The sequence below is a fragment of the Hyperolius riggenbachi genome, chromosome 1 (assembly GCF_040937935.1).
Source record: "Hyperolius riggenbachi isolate aHypRig1 chromosome 1, aHypRig1.pri, whole genome shotgun sequence".
In the NCBI taxonomy this organism is placed as follows: domain Eukaryota; kingdom Metazoa; phylum Chordata; class Amphibia; order Anura; family Hyperoliidae; genus Hyperolius; species Hyperolius riggenbachi.
In genome coordinates this window covers 346,767,873-346,780,054 of record NC_090646.1, presented here as the reverse complement: position 1 = coordinate 346,780,054, position 12,182 = coordinate 346,767,873, and the positions used below count along the sequence as shown (strand labels likewise).

The window sequence follows — 12,182 nt, the reverse complement described above, 5'->3', positions numbered from 1 at the left end:
GAGATAAGTATGATTAGATCTAGTCAGAACTGGGAGGAATCATTGTTAGAAGAAAATGATGAGCTTCTGAGAGGAATTGACTGCAAGTTAAGCATCTAAACATTTGCAGGTACCTCATGTGTTGTTGTTTTTTTAAAATACTTTTACTATGTTCAGGTTCACTTTAATGTGAATTGGCTGCGTAATTGTAGGTGATGTAGAGCTGCTCGCCTGACCTCTTCCTCATTAGTCCCCAATCAGGGCAGCTCTCCATTTAAAAAAACCTGCCAAGACTCCTGGTCATATGACTGCTAAATCTTTACAATATAACTAATAGTTGCCACTAGTGTCATAATATACTGTTGAAGAAATTGTGATGTACAGGAGGTATGCTGCGAGGTTCTAGGCAGGGCTGCTCATCAGGATTCCGGATAACCCGGATATACAAACTTTTTTCCACTATCCGATTCGGATTCCAGATTTTTTTAAAAATCCGCCTAGCTATCTGCGGATATTTGGGCACATAACGCGGCTATCTGGAATACCGTAACTAAGGAGATAACATCCTGGAGCCAATCAGAGGCACCCAAATCACAGAAAGGAACACTGGCCAGCCCCCCTGTACAATGAGGGCGGCTGCCATGAGACATATCGTCTTAGCTTGCTGAATGCTCACTGAGAGACATGCTCCAGTGCTGGTGGGCTAGCAAGGGCTGTACACAGTTATAAACCTAAAGCTATTCAGTGATTAACCCCTTCACTACTATCACTACACTATTGTTAAATCGTTAATTACCCGTATATACTCGCATATAAGCCGACCCGCATATAAGCCGACCCCCCCAACTTTTCCCTGAAAAACCAGGGAAAAATGATTGACCCCCATATAAGCCGGGGGTAGGAAATGCTGGATTGGTGCAGCCCCCCAGTGTGTCCCAGTATAGCTAGTATAGTGCCCAGTATAGGTAGGTAGTGCCCAGTATAGGTAGGTAGTGCCCAGTATAGGTAGGTAGTGCCCAGTATAGGTAGGTAGTGCCCAGTATAGCTAGTATAGTGCCCAGTATAGCTAGTATAGTGCCCAGTATAGCTAGTATAGTGCCCAGTATAGCTAGTATAGTGCCCAGTATAGCTAGTATAGTGCCCAGTATAGCTAGTATAGTGCCCAGTATAGCTAGTATAGTGCCCAGTATAGCTAGTATAGTGCCCAGTATAGCTAGTATAGTGCCCAGTATAGCTAGTATAGTGCCCAGTATAGCTAGTATAGTGCCCAGTATAGCCAGTATAGTGCCCAGTATAGCTAGTATAGTGCCCAGTATAGCCAGTATAGTGCCCAGTATAGCCAGTATAGTGCCCAGTATAGCCAGTATAGTGCCCAGTATAGCCAGTATAGTGCCCAGTATAGCGCCCAGTATGGGTAGGTAGTGCCTCAGTTTAGCTAGTATAGTGCCCAGTTTAGCCAGTATAGTGCCCAGCATAGGTAGGTAGTGCTCCCCGCTCCCCCCGCGGCCGCCGCTGCTATTACCTGCTTAGGCAGCGGCCGCTTCCTAATCCGCGTTCCTCTTCCGAACTTTCAGTGTGTATCACAGCAGCGCGCCTGGCGCTGCTGCTGTGACGATGCAGAGTGCAGGAAAGAGCGCGGCTCCCTATAGCGGCGATCTGTAACGCCGTTACCAAGGGAGCCGCTCTTTCCTGCCCCCTGCATCGTCACAGCAGCAGCGCCGGGCACGCTGCTGTGATACACGCTGAAAGTTCAGAAGAGGAACGTGGATTAGGAAGCGGCCGCTGCCTAAGCAGGTAATAGCAGCGGCGTCCGCGGGGGGGGGGGGGGGGGGGAAGCGGGGCGCGGACCACCCACCACTAGACCACCAGGGAAGACTCGCATACAAGCCGACCCCCCAACTTTTGGGGGTCAAAAATTCGGCTTGTATGCGAGTATATACGGTAGCTTGATTGATGTCGTATGACAGTGTGTGCTCCAGTGCTGCTGGCCTAGCAGTGATAAACCGAAAGCTGTTCAGTGATTAATCCCTTCACTATCACTAAACTATTGTTAAATCGTGTGTGTGTGTGTGTGTGTGTGTGTGTGTGTACAGACCAGGCCAGCTGCTGCCTGCTGGCCAGCTATTAGCCTTAGGGTTAGGTTAGGGATTAGGGGATAGGATTACTGTTATTGTGTAGTTAGTACTGTTGTACTGCAGTCATTGCTAGTAGTTATAGTAGTACTACTGTGTTAGCTTTCTACAGAACTGCTGTGCTGTGAGCAGTGGCAGTGTGACAGTTAGTGTGCAGTAGTGTCTTCTCCTCTGCTGTCTGACTGTCACGTGGCACTTGTCACGTCCGGCATGCTCCTGGCACACATTACACCTGCTGCATTGCCCTGCTCTTGCTGCCTGTGCAGCTCCCACTGCCAGGCCAGGGTGCCACAGGCCACTGATACCACCTATATTTAACCCAAAACACAATTGCTGTGTAATTTTTAGAGTTTCTTGGCTGAAAATTGTCATGTCCCAGTTGGACTTTGGACACAATGTGGGCTGCACGACCGCTGTCTGGAACCTAGGCCTAATGTTAATTGACAGCCATTTTTTTGGGGGGAAGAAGGGATTTTAAGCCCCCACATCAATTAGTGCTCCCCTTTATAAAATGATGCTACATGCCTCATATACCCTAAAAAAAAGTTTTTAAAGGCCACTTCTGGCTTTTCTATCCGGATATCCGAATTTGCCCGGATATGCCGGATACTAGGGTCGGATATCCGCTTCGGATTGGAAAACTTTGAAATCTGATATCCGACCCGGATCGGATATCTGAGTATCTGATCCGGATTTTGAAAAGGGGTATCCGAGCAGCACTGGTTCTAGGGACCAGCTGTTGCTGCAATGGGTCCATGGTTCAATTTTGGGCCAGGACAGGATCTGAATGTAGTTTGTCTAGTCTCCATGTGCCTGTGTGGGTTCCCTCTGGGCCTTCTAATTTACTCCCTCGTTTGAAAACCAGTTAATTGGCTTCTCCACAAATAGACCTTAGTACACACCTGTGACTAATGTCATGGATCAGGACAGATTCCCTAGGGCTACTGTACACACGCCTGATTATTGGCTACTTCAGTCGACTTTGAATGTGTGTACGTAGCATTAAACGGATTGTTACCTGCTTGTCACTCTGCCCAACTCAGCAGTACAGATCTCAGGATATTTTACCTGCTTGATTGGATGAAAACTGAGGTTTATCAATAAATAATATGATCATACATTGATGAGAGCCTTAAGTGAGCAAGATATTTTCCTTCGGGCAGTGAAAGCACAAACACTGCTCTTATTGTGTTGTCGTTGCTTAGCAATCTGGTATGTTGGACCTGTAAACAAGGTTGTGGGACCAGGGTTGTGGAGTCGGTACAAAAGTCATCCAACTCTGACTTTATGAAACCACTGACTCCGACTCCAGGTACCCAAAATAGCTCAGACTCCTCGACTCCTTAGTCTAATACTTACCAGGGCTACGGATTTGGTACAAAAATCATCCAACTCCTCAGTTTATTAAACCTCCGACTCCTCAACTCCACAGCCCTGTGTGGGACGCCTGTACACACAATAGATTCTTGACTGACACCTCGCAGAATGAACATCTTGTCTGTTTGGTTTTGTTTTTCTAGCACGTGTACAAGCCTTAAGATTCATTGGCCCTTTTTTTCAAATCACCTTTCCTTTTTTTTTTTTTTTTTTTCTCTTCATAAATTATTCTTTTCATCTCAATTTTTCAGCACTTTGCAAACTACCAAAAAGTAGGGGAGAAAAGGCAATATCTAAATATTTTATAGATTTTCTTGCTCCCTAGTGGCTTAAAAGGCATTTTATTTAGGAGAAAATTCATTGAATAGGGGCCCGTGTGGTTTTATCAAATCTGTTTTGTACAGAGTATGCCAAAGTGTCCTTTCACTAGTGTTGGTATCCAAATTCCGGGTCCTGCATTCAGAAACCTGAATTATGCCAAACGCTGCATTTCCGCTCCCGAGTGACTAGCGGTGTGAACTGCACGTGAGTGACCTTCCCGTAACCCTGTCCACTCACTAGCTTGGGTGCTGAAACTCGATGTTTGGCATTATTCGGGTTTCCAAACACAGGGTCTCGAATTTGGATACCAACACCTTTCATGTTGTGTTGTGATACCTTTGCAATGGTGCCAAAAACTCCCTATACAGTAAGATGAAAGTATGCATAACAGCTGCTGTAAATGCGCACCTTGCCTAATAAACACATCGCATGGTGTACACTGCACCCAATGTGAAAGCACCATAAGAATATACCAGTAACTTCATGGCATTGTGATGTAATATTGTCTGGACACAATGTGAAATGACCACTCATCTACAATGCCAACAGTTACAATTTTGTAGTGTCTCAGCCCTAGCAAGATGCATTGCTGTTTACTCAAGGGGTGGGTGAACCCCAGCACCCAGGTAACCAATAAGCCCAAACATTTCAGCTGTTACCTAACTTGAGGTTATTTAGTGTCTTGAGTAGAACTGGTTTCACAAGAAACCTCCACTAGCTCCTGAATTTTATATTTGTCCACCCCCACTAATTTCGTGCAAAAGTGATCAGCTTATACTGTATGTTATGCAGGTCCTTTCATTCAAATTTTATTCCAGCATTTGCTTTGACTTAAATGTAATGCTTGTGTGTAGTAAAGATGTGGCAGGCTTTTTTTTACTGTTCCTGCCTGGCTGCCAACATTTGATAACCTTTCAGCTTTGTACTTTGAAAATGGAACATTTGTTGCCTGATCTCATGAATTTATTTTCATGTCTGTGCACAGTAATAAGTGCTTCTGTATATTGGATGCACGTAATGCTGTCATGTTAATCCTAAACATGTCCAGTTACTGCCTAGTCATAGATGACTCAGTCTCTTGGCTCTCATGCTATTAAAGTGGTTTACGGGCACCTAAACTCTGCTAGCTCTCTTTTATATAAAAAGTCTACATTGCTGCCAGAATAGTATTGAATCCCGAGTAAATATATTCTTTGTGTGCAGAGGAAGGTTCATTTTCAGAATAAGGGAAAGCTGGTCCTTGCCACATTTTACTATATTTTGGATACTGTATATAGTTTCCCTTCTGATGTGATGGAAAATATTGCTCAATTGTCATTTGGAAATGCTGAGTAATAGAAAGGAGGGACCGGCAGGCAGTCAGAGGTTTTCCAAATGCCGCTCGCAGAAGTTAAAAACCCTGAGGTTAATCATTGTCTGTTTTTACTAAAAAGGAAATGCTGAAGTAAATATTCTCACAATGTCTTGCTGAAGTAAATATTCTCACAATGTCTTGTGATGTTTTATGTACTATAATCTTGTTAGTTGTTCCATATCCGATTTAGCTGTGTGTGCCCAATTAGCTCACAAAGAACAGTTAACATTAACGTTTTGTGCCTAAATTGTATAAAGGCTTTTGTAAAGTCAGAATCCGTGCAATATGCTTAGCTGTGCTGTTATATACATTTGCCATATTATTTATTTATTTTTCTATCCTCCTCCCTCTGAATTAAAATTGATGGTGGAACAGCAATGACGGGCAGTTTTCTAGCCTTCTTAACCCTCCTGGCGGTCTAATTATTTCCGCCAGGAGGCAGCACAGCAGCTTTTTTTTGTTTTGTTTTTTTAAATCATGTAGCGAGCCCAGGGCTCGCTACATGATAGCCGCTGCTCAGCGGCATCCCCCGCCCGCTTAGATCAGGAAATCGGGATTTCCTGGAGGGCTTCCCCCGTCGCCATGTCGACGGGGCGGGATGACGTCAGCGACGTGGGATGACGTCAGCGACATGAACCTTCCTGGCGGGGTTACCGCCAGGAAGGTTCATGGGTTATCTTCCCTTAACTTCTACAGACTTGATATTAAAGAGACACTGAAGCGAAAAAAAAATTATGATATAATGAATTGGTTGTGTAGTATGGATAATTACTAGAACATTGGTAGCAAAATTCTCATTTTTATTTTCAGTTTTCACAGCTGAGTAAGAGAATCAGAATGATCTTCACAGGCAGTGAACGTTTGACCTGTCCTGAACTGTTCTCTGCAAAAGAAAGAAACAATACAGTTGAGATAAAAACCATCAGAAGTCAGAGCTGTCTGTGACTTGAGCTCAATGGCTATTTGCATAGATAACTGGAGTTTCTTAAAGCGATATAAAACCCTGAGATAATCAATAAAAACATGTTTTCCTACTTTTTATTTGCCATACGGTTAGCATATTTGCTTTTGTGCATAAGTATAATTCAATTAGAAATTATATGTTCCTAAAGTACACTTACGGTTATTTACTCTGAGAGCTGACTTTGCATTTTATTTATAACTGCTTTATTCATCCTCTAACTTAATCAGAAAGCATTTATGCTTGTCTGCCTTTGTTCAGGGGACCCTGCAGTGTGAGAGAAGGCTCTGTTTACATTTCTCACTTGATACAATTAAACACAAGATAAAATTATGTAAAGTCTGGAAGCGGCCAGCTCTGCTGGAAGGGAAGCTTCTAAAGCCTGTGTTAACCCTTTGAATGCAGTTCTCGTAAAAAAAAATGCTGGTTGTATATATTATGCTGTAAATAATCTGAGCAAAGTAGAAATGCTGGGTTTCATTCCGCTTTAACTCTTCCTGTACTGGAAACAAATATTAGACTTGTGTCTCTTCTTCTAATGCTTTATTTCTTAGCTGTACTATGCAACCAATTCATTATCATAATTTTTTTCACTTCAGTGTCTCTTTAAATGACATGGTAGTTTATGGTCAGATCATGTGATAGCCTATGCTTGTGGATGTGTTCTTTTCCTCAGTCAGTCATCATTATGCGGGTATTTCTCTGCATTTGAACCCTGTAGGAAATACATGCATGCTCACCTGTCTCAGCCTGCCCCTGGCTTGAGTATCTGTACAGGCATTGCAGGGTAAATTGGAAGAACGTAATCTCAGATATCTGTGCTCCGCATAACCTGGCATCATCACTGTGCCTTTTTCCTTTATTAATCTGCTCCAATGTGCTGAACAGTGTGTGGGCACAAAATGCAGTTCTCTCTCACTAAAAAGCACATGTTTGACGCAGAATCTCAAGGCTCCACAATGTACTCATTTGTAACCTGTATCATTTTTATCAGTGTACCGGCAAATCCTTTAATTTGGAAGCTTAAAATTAAATGCCTACTTTTTTAGATAATAAAGCTTTGATATTTAATAATCTCATTAATGTTGTGTGCAGTAGTGATTAGTCATGGAGATTTCTCTTAACTAGTTAACAGTATGAAAGTATATAGTATTGAGTTGCCACAGAATCGCCCACCCAGCAACTACAGTGCTAAACTGTTTTGACCAAATGGCAAGTTTAGGACTGTGAAGTTTCCAGTATTTGGACCAAGTACGGTTACTGTTTAAACATAACATTCTCTCTTTCTTTTAACTTTCCACCCATGCCCCACAGCTGGGTTCATAAAGTCTCCATTCTCAGAGGTCAGACTATCAGGAGAATCTGTGGAGCTGCACTGTGAAGCCATTGGTCGCCCCATACCTGAAATACAGTGGTGGTTTGAGGCCGACTATAATAATGAAAGCTTCTCACAGCTGTGGGATGGAGCCCGTGAAGAACGTGTGCAGATGAACACAACCTATGTCTTCCATGCAACAAGCACGCTTTATCTTTTCAACCTCGCTCCAGAAGACTCTGGGACCTATGAATGCCGTGCCAGCAATGATCCAGATCGTAACCATTTAACAAAGACTCCACGCATCAAGTGGATTCGTTCCCAAGCCAATGTTATTGTCCTAGATCGTGAGTGAGCCACTAATTGGTGAAGTTTTCCTGTGAAAATCCTAAAGACCTGCTCCCTTCGTGTCCACAATTCTTCCTACTAGAATCCTAGTTTAGAAACTTCCCTGCTGGTGCTTGGCATTGGTGTTTTGGCCAGTTTTTCCCTAGTGCCGGACCAGTCACCAGTCCCCCAGTGTGATCCATCTTCTTTCCTTTTGTGAGGATTAATTATTTTTCATACATGAAATGGTACATTGTCTTCCTTCTCGTAAAGCCTTTCCCTTTCCTGTTTAGTGATCCCCTAGGTTCAAAAGAAAGTAACAATGAGTCTGTCAGAATGTTTTTATTCCTAGTTCAAAAGATGCAAAAGTGGATACGTCTGACCCGTTGTGCAACAAGGACTCCAACATGGAACTGTACACTTGGGAATCCAGCATCGTGATGCGCTGATATCCTCTGCTTGCAATTTCAGAAATGTGCATGTCTTCCGCTGCTTTAGTTTTAGCTTTGTGTCAACAACCCCTCCTTCCCCTCTTCATCCTTTGGAAAGTGGCCTAGTTGCCCTTGTAACCTTGCGTTAGGTGTCCCTGGTTTATCCTCAGTAAGCAATACCTACTAGTTTGTGTGTTTAGCAACCAGTTACAAAAGCAATGTATTTTGATGCTGTAACCTATTAACAGTGCTGCGTTTAATAATTGAAGGATGCACTGTAGGGGGTCCATGCATAATGTTTTTTTTCCCTCTCTCTATCTTGACTCTGTAGACCTTATTTATTTTTTGTAACTTCAGAAGTACCGGTATTTATTAGAAATTGACAAGACCTCTATAGAAATATGCACATTCATCCTAAAGTAAATGTACTGGCATAGGATGTGCTGTGGATAGTATTAGCTAATGGTCCACTACATTTTATGAAGCTAACCAGCCTGTCTGAGTGTATTTAATAGACCTAGTCCATCCCTCCGACAAAGCTCAGATCATTCTGATTCTCTTACTCAGCTGATTAGTTTGTGGTTCAGCGTGGCAATTGTTAGCCAGCAAATCACCCAAAAATGTTTTTGCCTCAGGGTACGTTTCCACTACTGCAACGCGATTTCTGCTGGAAAATCGCGGCAACGAATCCACGTGTTTGCGGTTTCGTTGCAGCTTCTATGCAGATTTTCACACGGAATCGCTCGCGGTTTTCACAACGTGATTTTAACCATGTCAATGCCGGAAAGCATTGACATGGGTTTTTCAGCGAAAACGCACGCTGAAACGACGGGAAAACTGCAACACTAATACACTTACGGTTTTCCTATTTAGTTACATTACCGACGATTCGCGTGCAAATTCTGATGGTTCTGCCGTGCAGATTTTTCCTGCACGACAAACTGCACAGGATCCGCACAAGTGAAAACAGTCCCATTATTTTTAATGGGTTATGCGAATCTGCATGCAGATTTGCTGTAGTGGAAACGGACCCTCAAGTCAAGTACCCATGTGAAGATCGATGAGCACTGACAACGATCGTTCACCAGTCCAACTTCTCAGTTAGAGAAACTATAACACAAACTATCATTTCTGCAGTTAAAACCACTGTGAAATGTACACAGATGTCAGTGATCTAGCATGACAGTTGCGATCGTCTCATGTCGTTAAACAAAAATTTGTTTTCACACACTGTGCACGTTTCTCATTTACAGTCCCTTGTGCCAAATTGCACATGTTGTGATAGACTAATGTGCATGATGTGCTGGCAAATGACATGCACATTGCCTGCATGCCACAAGTATGAACCCTTCAGGTCTTTCTCACACTACATCCATTGCAGTGAATGCAGTTATAATTTAATGGCACCTACACATTAGCGTGTTTACTGCATGTGATTCAGATGGAATTTCTTGCAGTGCAAATTGTTGCAATGTAAGCATATGTATGTGGACTGTATGCTTGGTAAAGTGCAATGCGACACTTCAACTGCATTGAGATCCTATCTTTCAGGAAACGTGTGTAGTAGGGCTAGTGCACACCAAGAGCGCTTTGCTTTGAAAAGCAGTTGGCTAACGTAACACTGAGGTTGCTACCACCGCAGCGTGTGACTTTTTTTTTTTTAAATTGCAAACACGCTGATTGTAGCACTTTTTTTGTGCAATTCAACATAAATGAATGTGCAAAAACGCTAATTCATTCAGGGCTCAGCCACACTATAAGCACTTTTCTGAGCGCTTGTGATTAACGCTTTCTGAGCGCTCTTTAAAAAACGCTCCCATTCACTTTCATTAAAATTGCTGTAAAAATCATCGCAATTTTTCACGTATGAGTCTGTGGTGATTTTTTTCATTACGCTAATCCAATCACAAAGCGCTTATAGTATGGCTGAGCCCTCAGAAATTGAACTGAGAAATCACTTTGTGAAATTGCAGTTCACTGAGCGCTAGTGATTGCAATTTTGGTGTGCCCTACGCATAAAGGTGGCCACACACCATACCATTTTTTTTTTTTTATTTATTTATTTTTTTATTTTTTTTCAATTGAAGAATAGCAATCAATTTTTCTGACTGTAACAATTCAAAAATCTGACCAATGTACCACACACCTATTTTTTTCCCCAATCATGAATAAAATTGAAAGCTTGGAAAAAAATGATTGGCACTGTACATTGACAATCCATCACACACCATACAATTCTTGATAAAGTTGATCTGAAATTTCCAACATGTCCAATCTCCAAAAATCTGAGAAAACTGGAAATTCTATCGGATGTGTCGCTCGAAAACAAAAAAAAGCTCTTGATTTTTCAGAATCGATCGGAATTGTTGAACTGGTGAAAACAATTGTATGGTGTGGCCACCTTCAGCAGATAATTTTTCGCTGCGTTGAGCAGAATGACCTGTAGTCTTGATGTGGCTTTGTAGGACTCAGTAGAATAAGTCCGTCATGAAAACTAGTAAATTCTGAACTCCTACTTATGGCTGGTTACATGGTAAAACAGACATGGGTCACATGGACTTTGTTGAAAGTGCTTGTAGGACGGATATTTAAGAGGCACCACTACCTGATGGTAGTTTTATTTTACACTTCAGTGTTATCTACTTCAGGTCATGAAAAAGATGTAGTTAGAATACTTTGTTTTGGGTTATGGATTCGCTACGGCCAGAGGATCAGTTTTATAGACCGTTAATATTTCCTGGCCACGGTTTGGAATTGCTGCAAATATATCCATCTCTCTCTCAGCAGGTTTCCTTTAGTACCGATGCATTCCATCCAGTTTGAGTGGAGACCTAAGTTTCTCCAGGGATTCTGACTGCATGCGTTTGTTTTCACAGATCCAGTTATTATAGCAATAGCAGATGGAAGTGCTGAAGAGTTGCTCACCTGCAATTTGACAGACCCTACTTTTCCCATTGCTGGTCGACAGTGGCTTAAGGGGACTAAGGTAGTCCAAGAAGATAAAGAAACTTCCCAGATTACTGTTCATAAGTAAGTATTCTATTACATCAGACAAATTTGTGCGAGTGCCTACTCAAAAAAGAAATGTGGCCAGTGAGGACATGTTGTTAAATAGGAAGCATGAATTTAATTTGTTTAACCTAGGATATTTTACTGTCTTGTAGCCTTGATGTGATTCCGATATTTTACACAGAAAATTATCTCAAAGCAGCTTATGTTTAGTAATACTGGTTCCAATATCCATTGATCTATGTCCCTGGTGTTCCTGACTGAAGTCTGACTAGATTAGCCATATGCTTGTTTCAGGTGTGTCAGACACTACTGATGGCACATAGATCAGCAGGATGCCAGGCAACTGGTATTGTTTAAAAGGAAATAAATATGGTAGTCTTCATATCCCTCTCAGTTCAGGAGTACTTCCTTCTATACCTCCAGTATAGGTAGCCAGATGACCCCTCCCCTCTTTCCCTCCAGTATAGGTAGCCGGGTGACCCCTCCCCTCTGGTATAGGAAGCCTGATGACAGATGACTCCCTTAATCCCTCCTTTTCCCACCCCCCTTTAAGTATAGGTAGCCAGCTCACATTCACACCGCAGCAGCCATCAGCTAGTCTCCAGTGCAGAAGCTTCCTCTTCCTTTCAATCTCCAATGCTGCCCAAGTCCATAGCCGCTGGCCACAAACATGCACAGAGAGCAAGGTGGCTGCTGCACAGGCGGCTAGCAGCAGAGTACCTTGGACAGGGCTTGCCTGATCTCCCTGCATTGCAGTATATGCAAGCTTGCAAATGCTGCAGCAGTTTAGCCTGCTGCTTTGGTTCCCTTGCTCCTGTGGTGCCCTAGGCCACGGACTAGGTGGCCTTGGCCTAAATCCAGCCCTGCCTGCAAATACCTCAGAGATTTGTGTGACATAATATTTTGCCGCTTGTTTGTTCACCTAGACTACTTTGCCAGTGGATGCTGGTGGTTTAGTATGTGGCAGATTTAG

At 42.7% G+C, this 12,182-nt stretch overlaps 1 protein-coding gene across 3 annotated transcripts in view; it reads left to right on the top strand.

The window, feature by feature from the left end:
• BSG (basigin (Ok blood group)) overlaps positions 1 to 12,182 on the top strand; it is a 56,129-nt gene that overhangs the window by 17,876 nt on the left and 26,071 nt on the right. For all 3 annotated transcript variants that reach the window (XM_068234062.1, XM_068234061.1, XM_068234060.1), the window contains exons 2-3: positions 7,439 to 7,786; positions 11,074 to 11,227. In XM_068234062.1, coding sequence (XP_068090163.1) covers positions 7,439 to 7,786; positions 11,074 to 11,227 — 502 coding nt within the window. The remainder of the gene's footprint in view (positions 1 to 7,438; positions 7,787 to 11,073; positions 11,228 to 12,182) is intronic.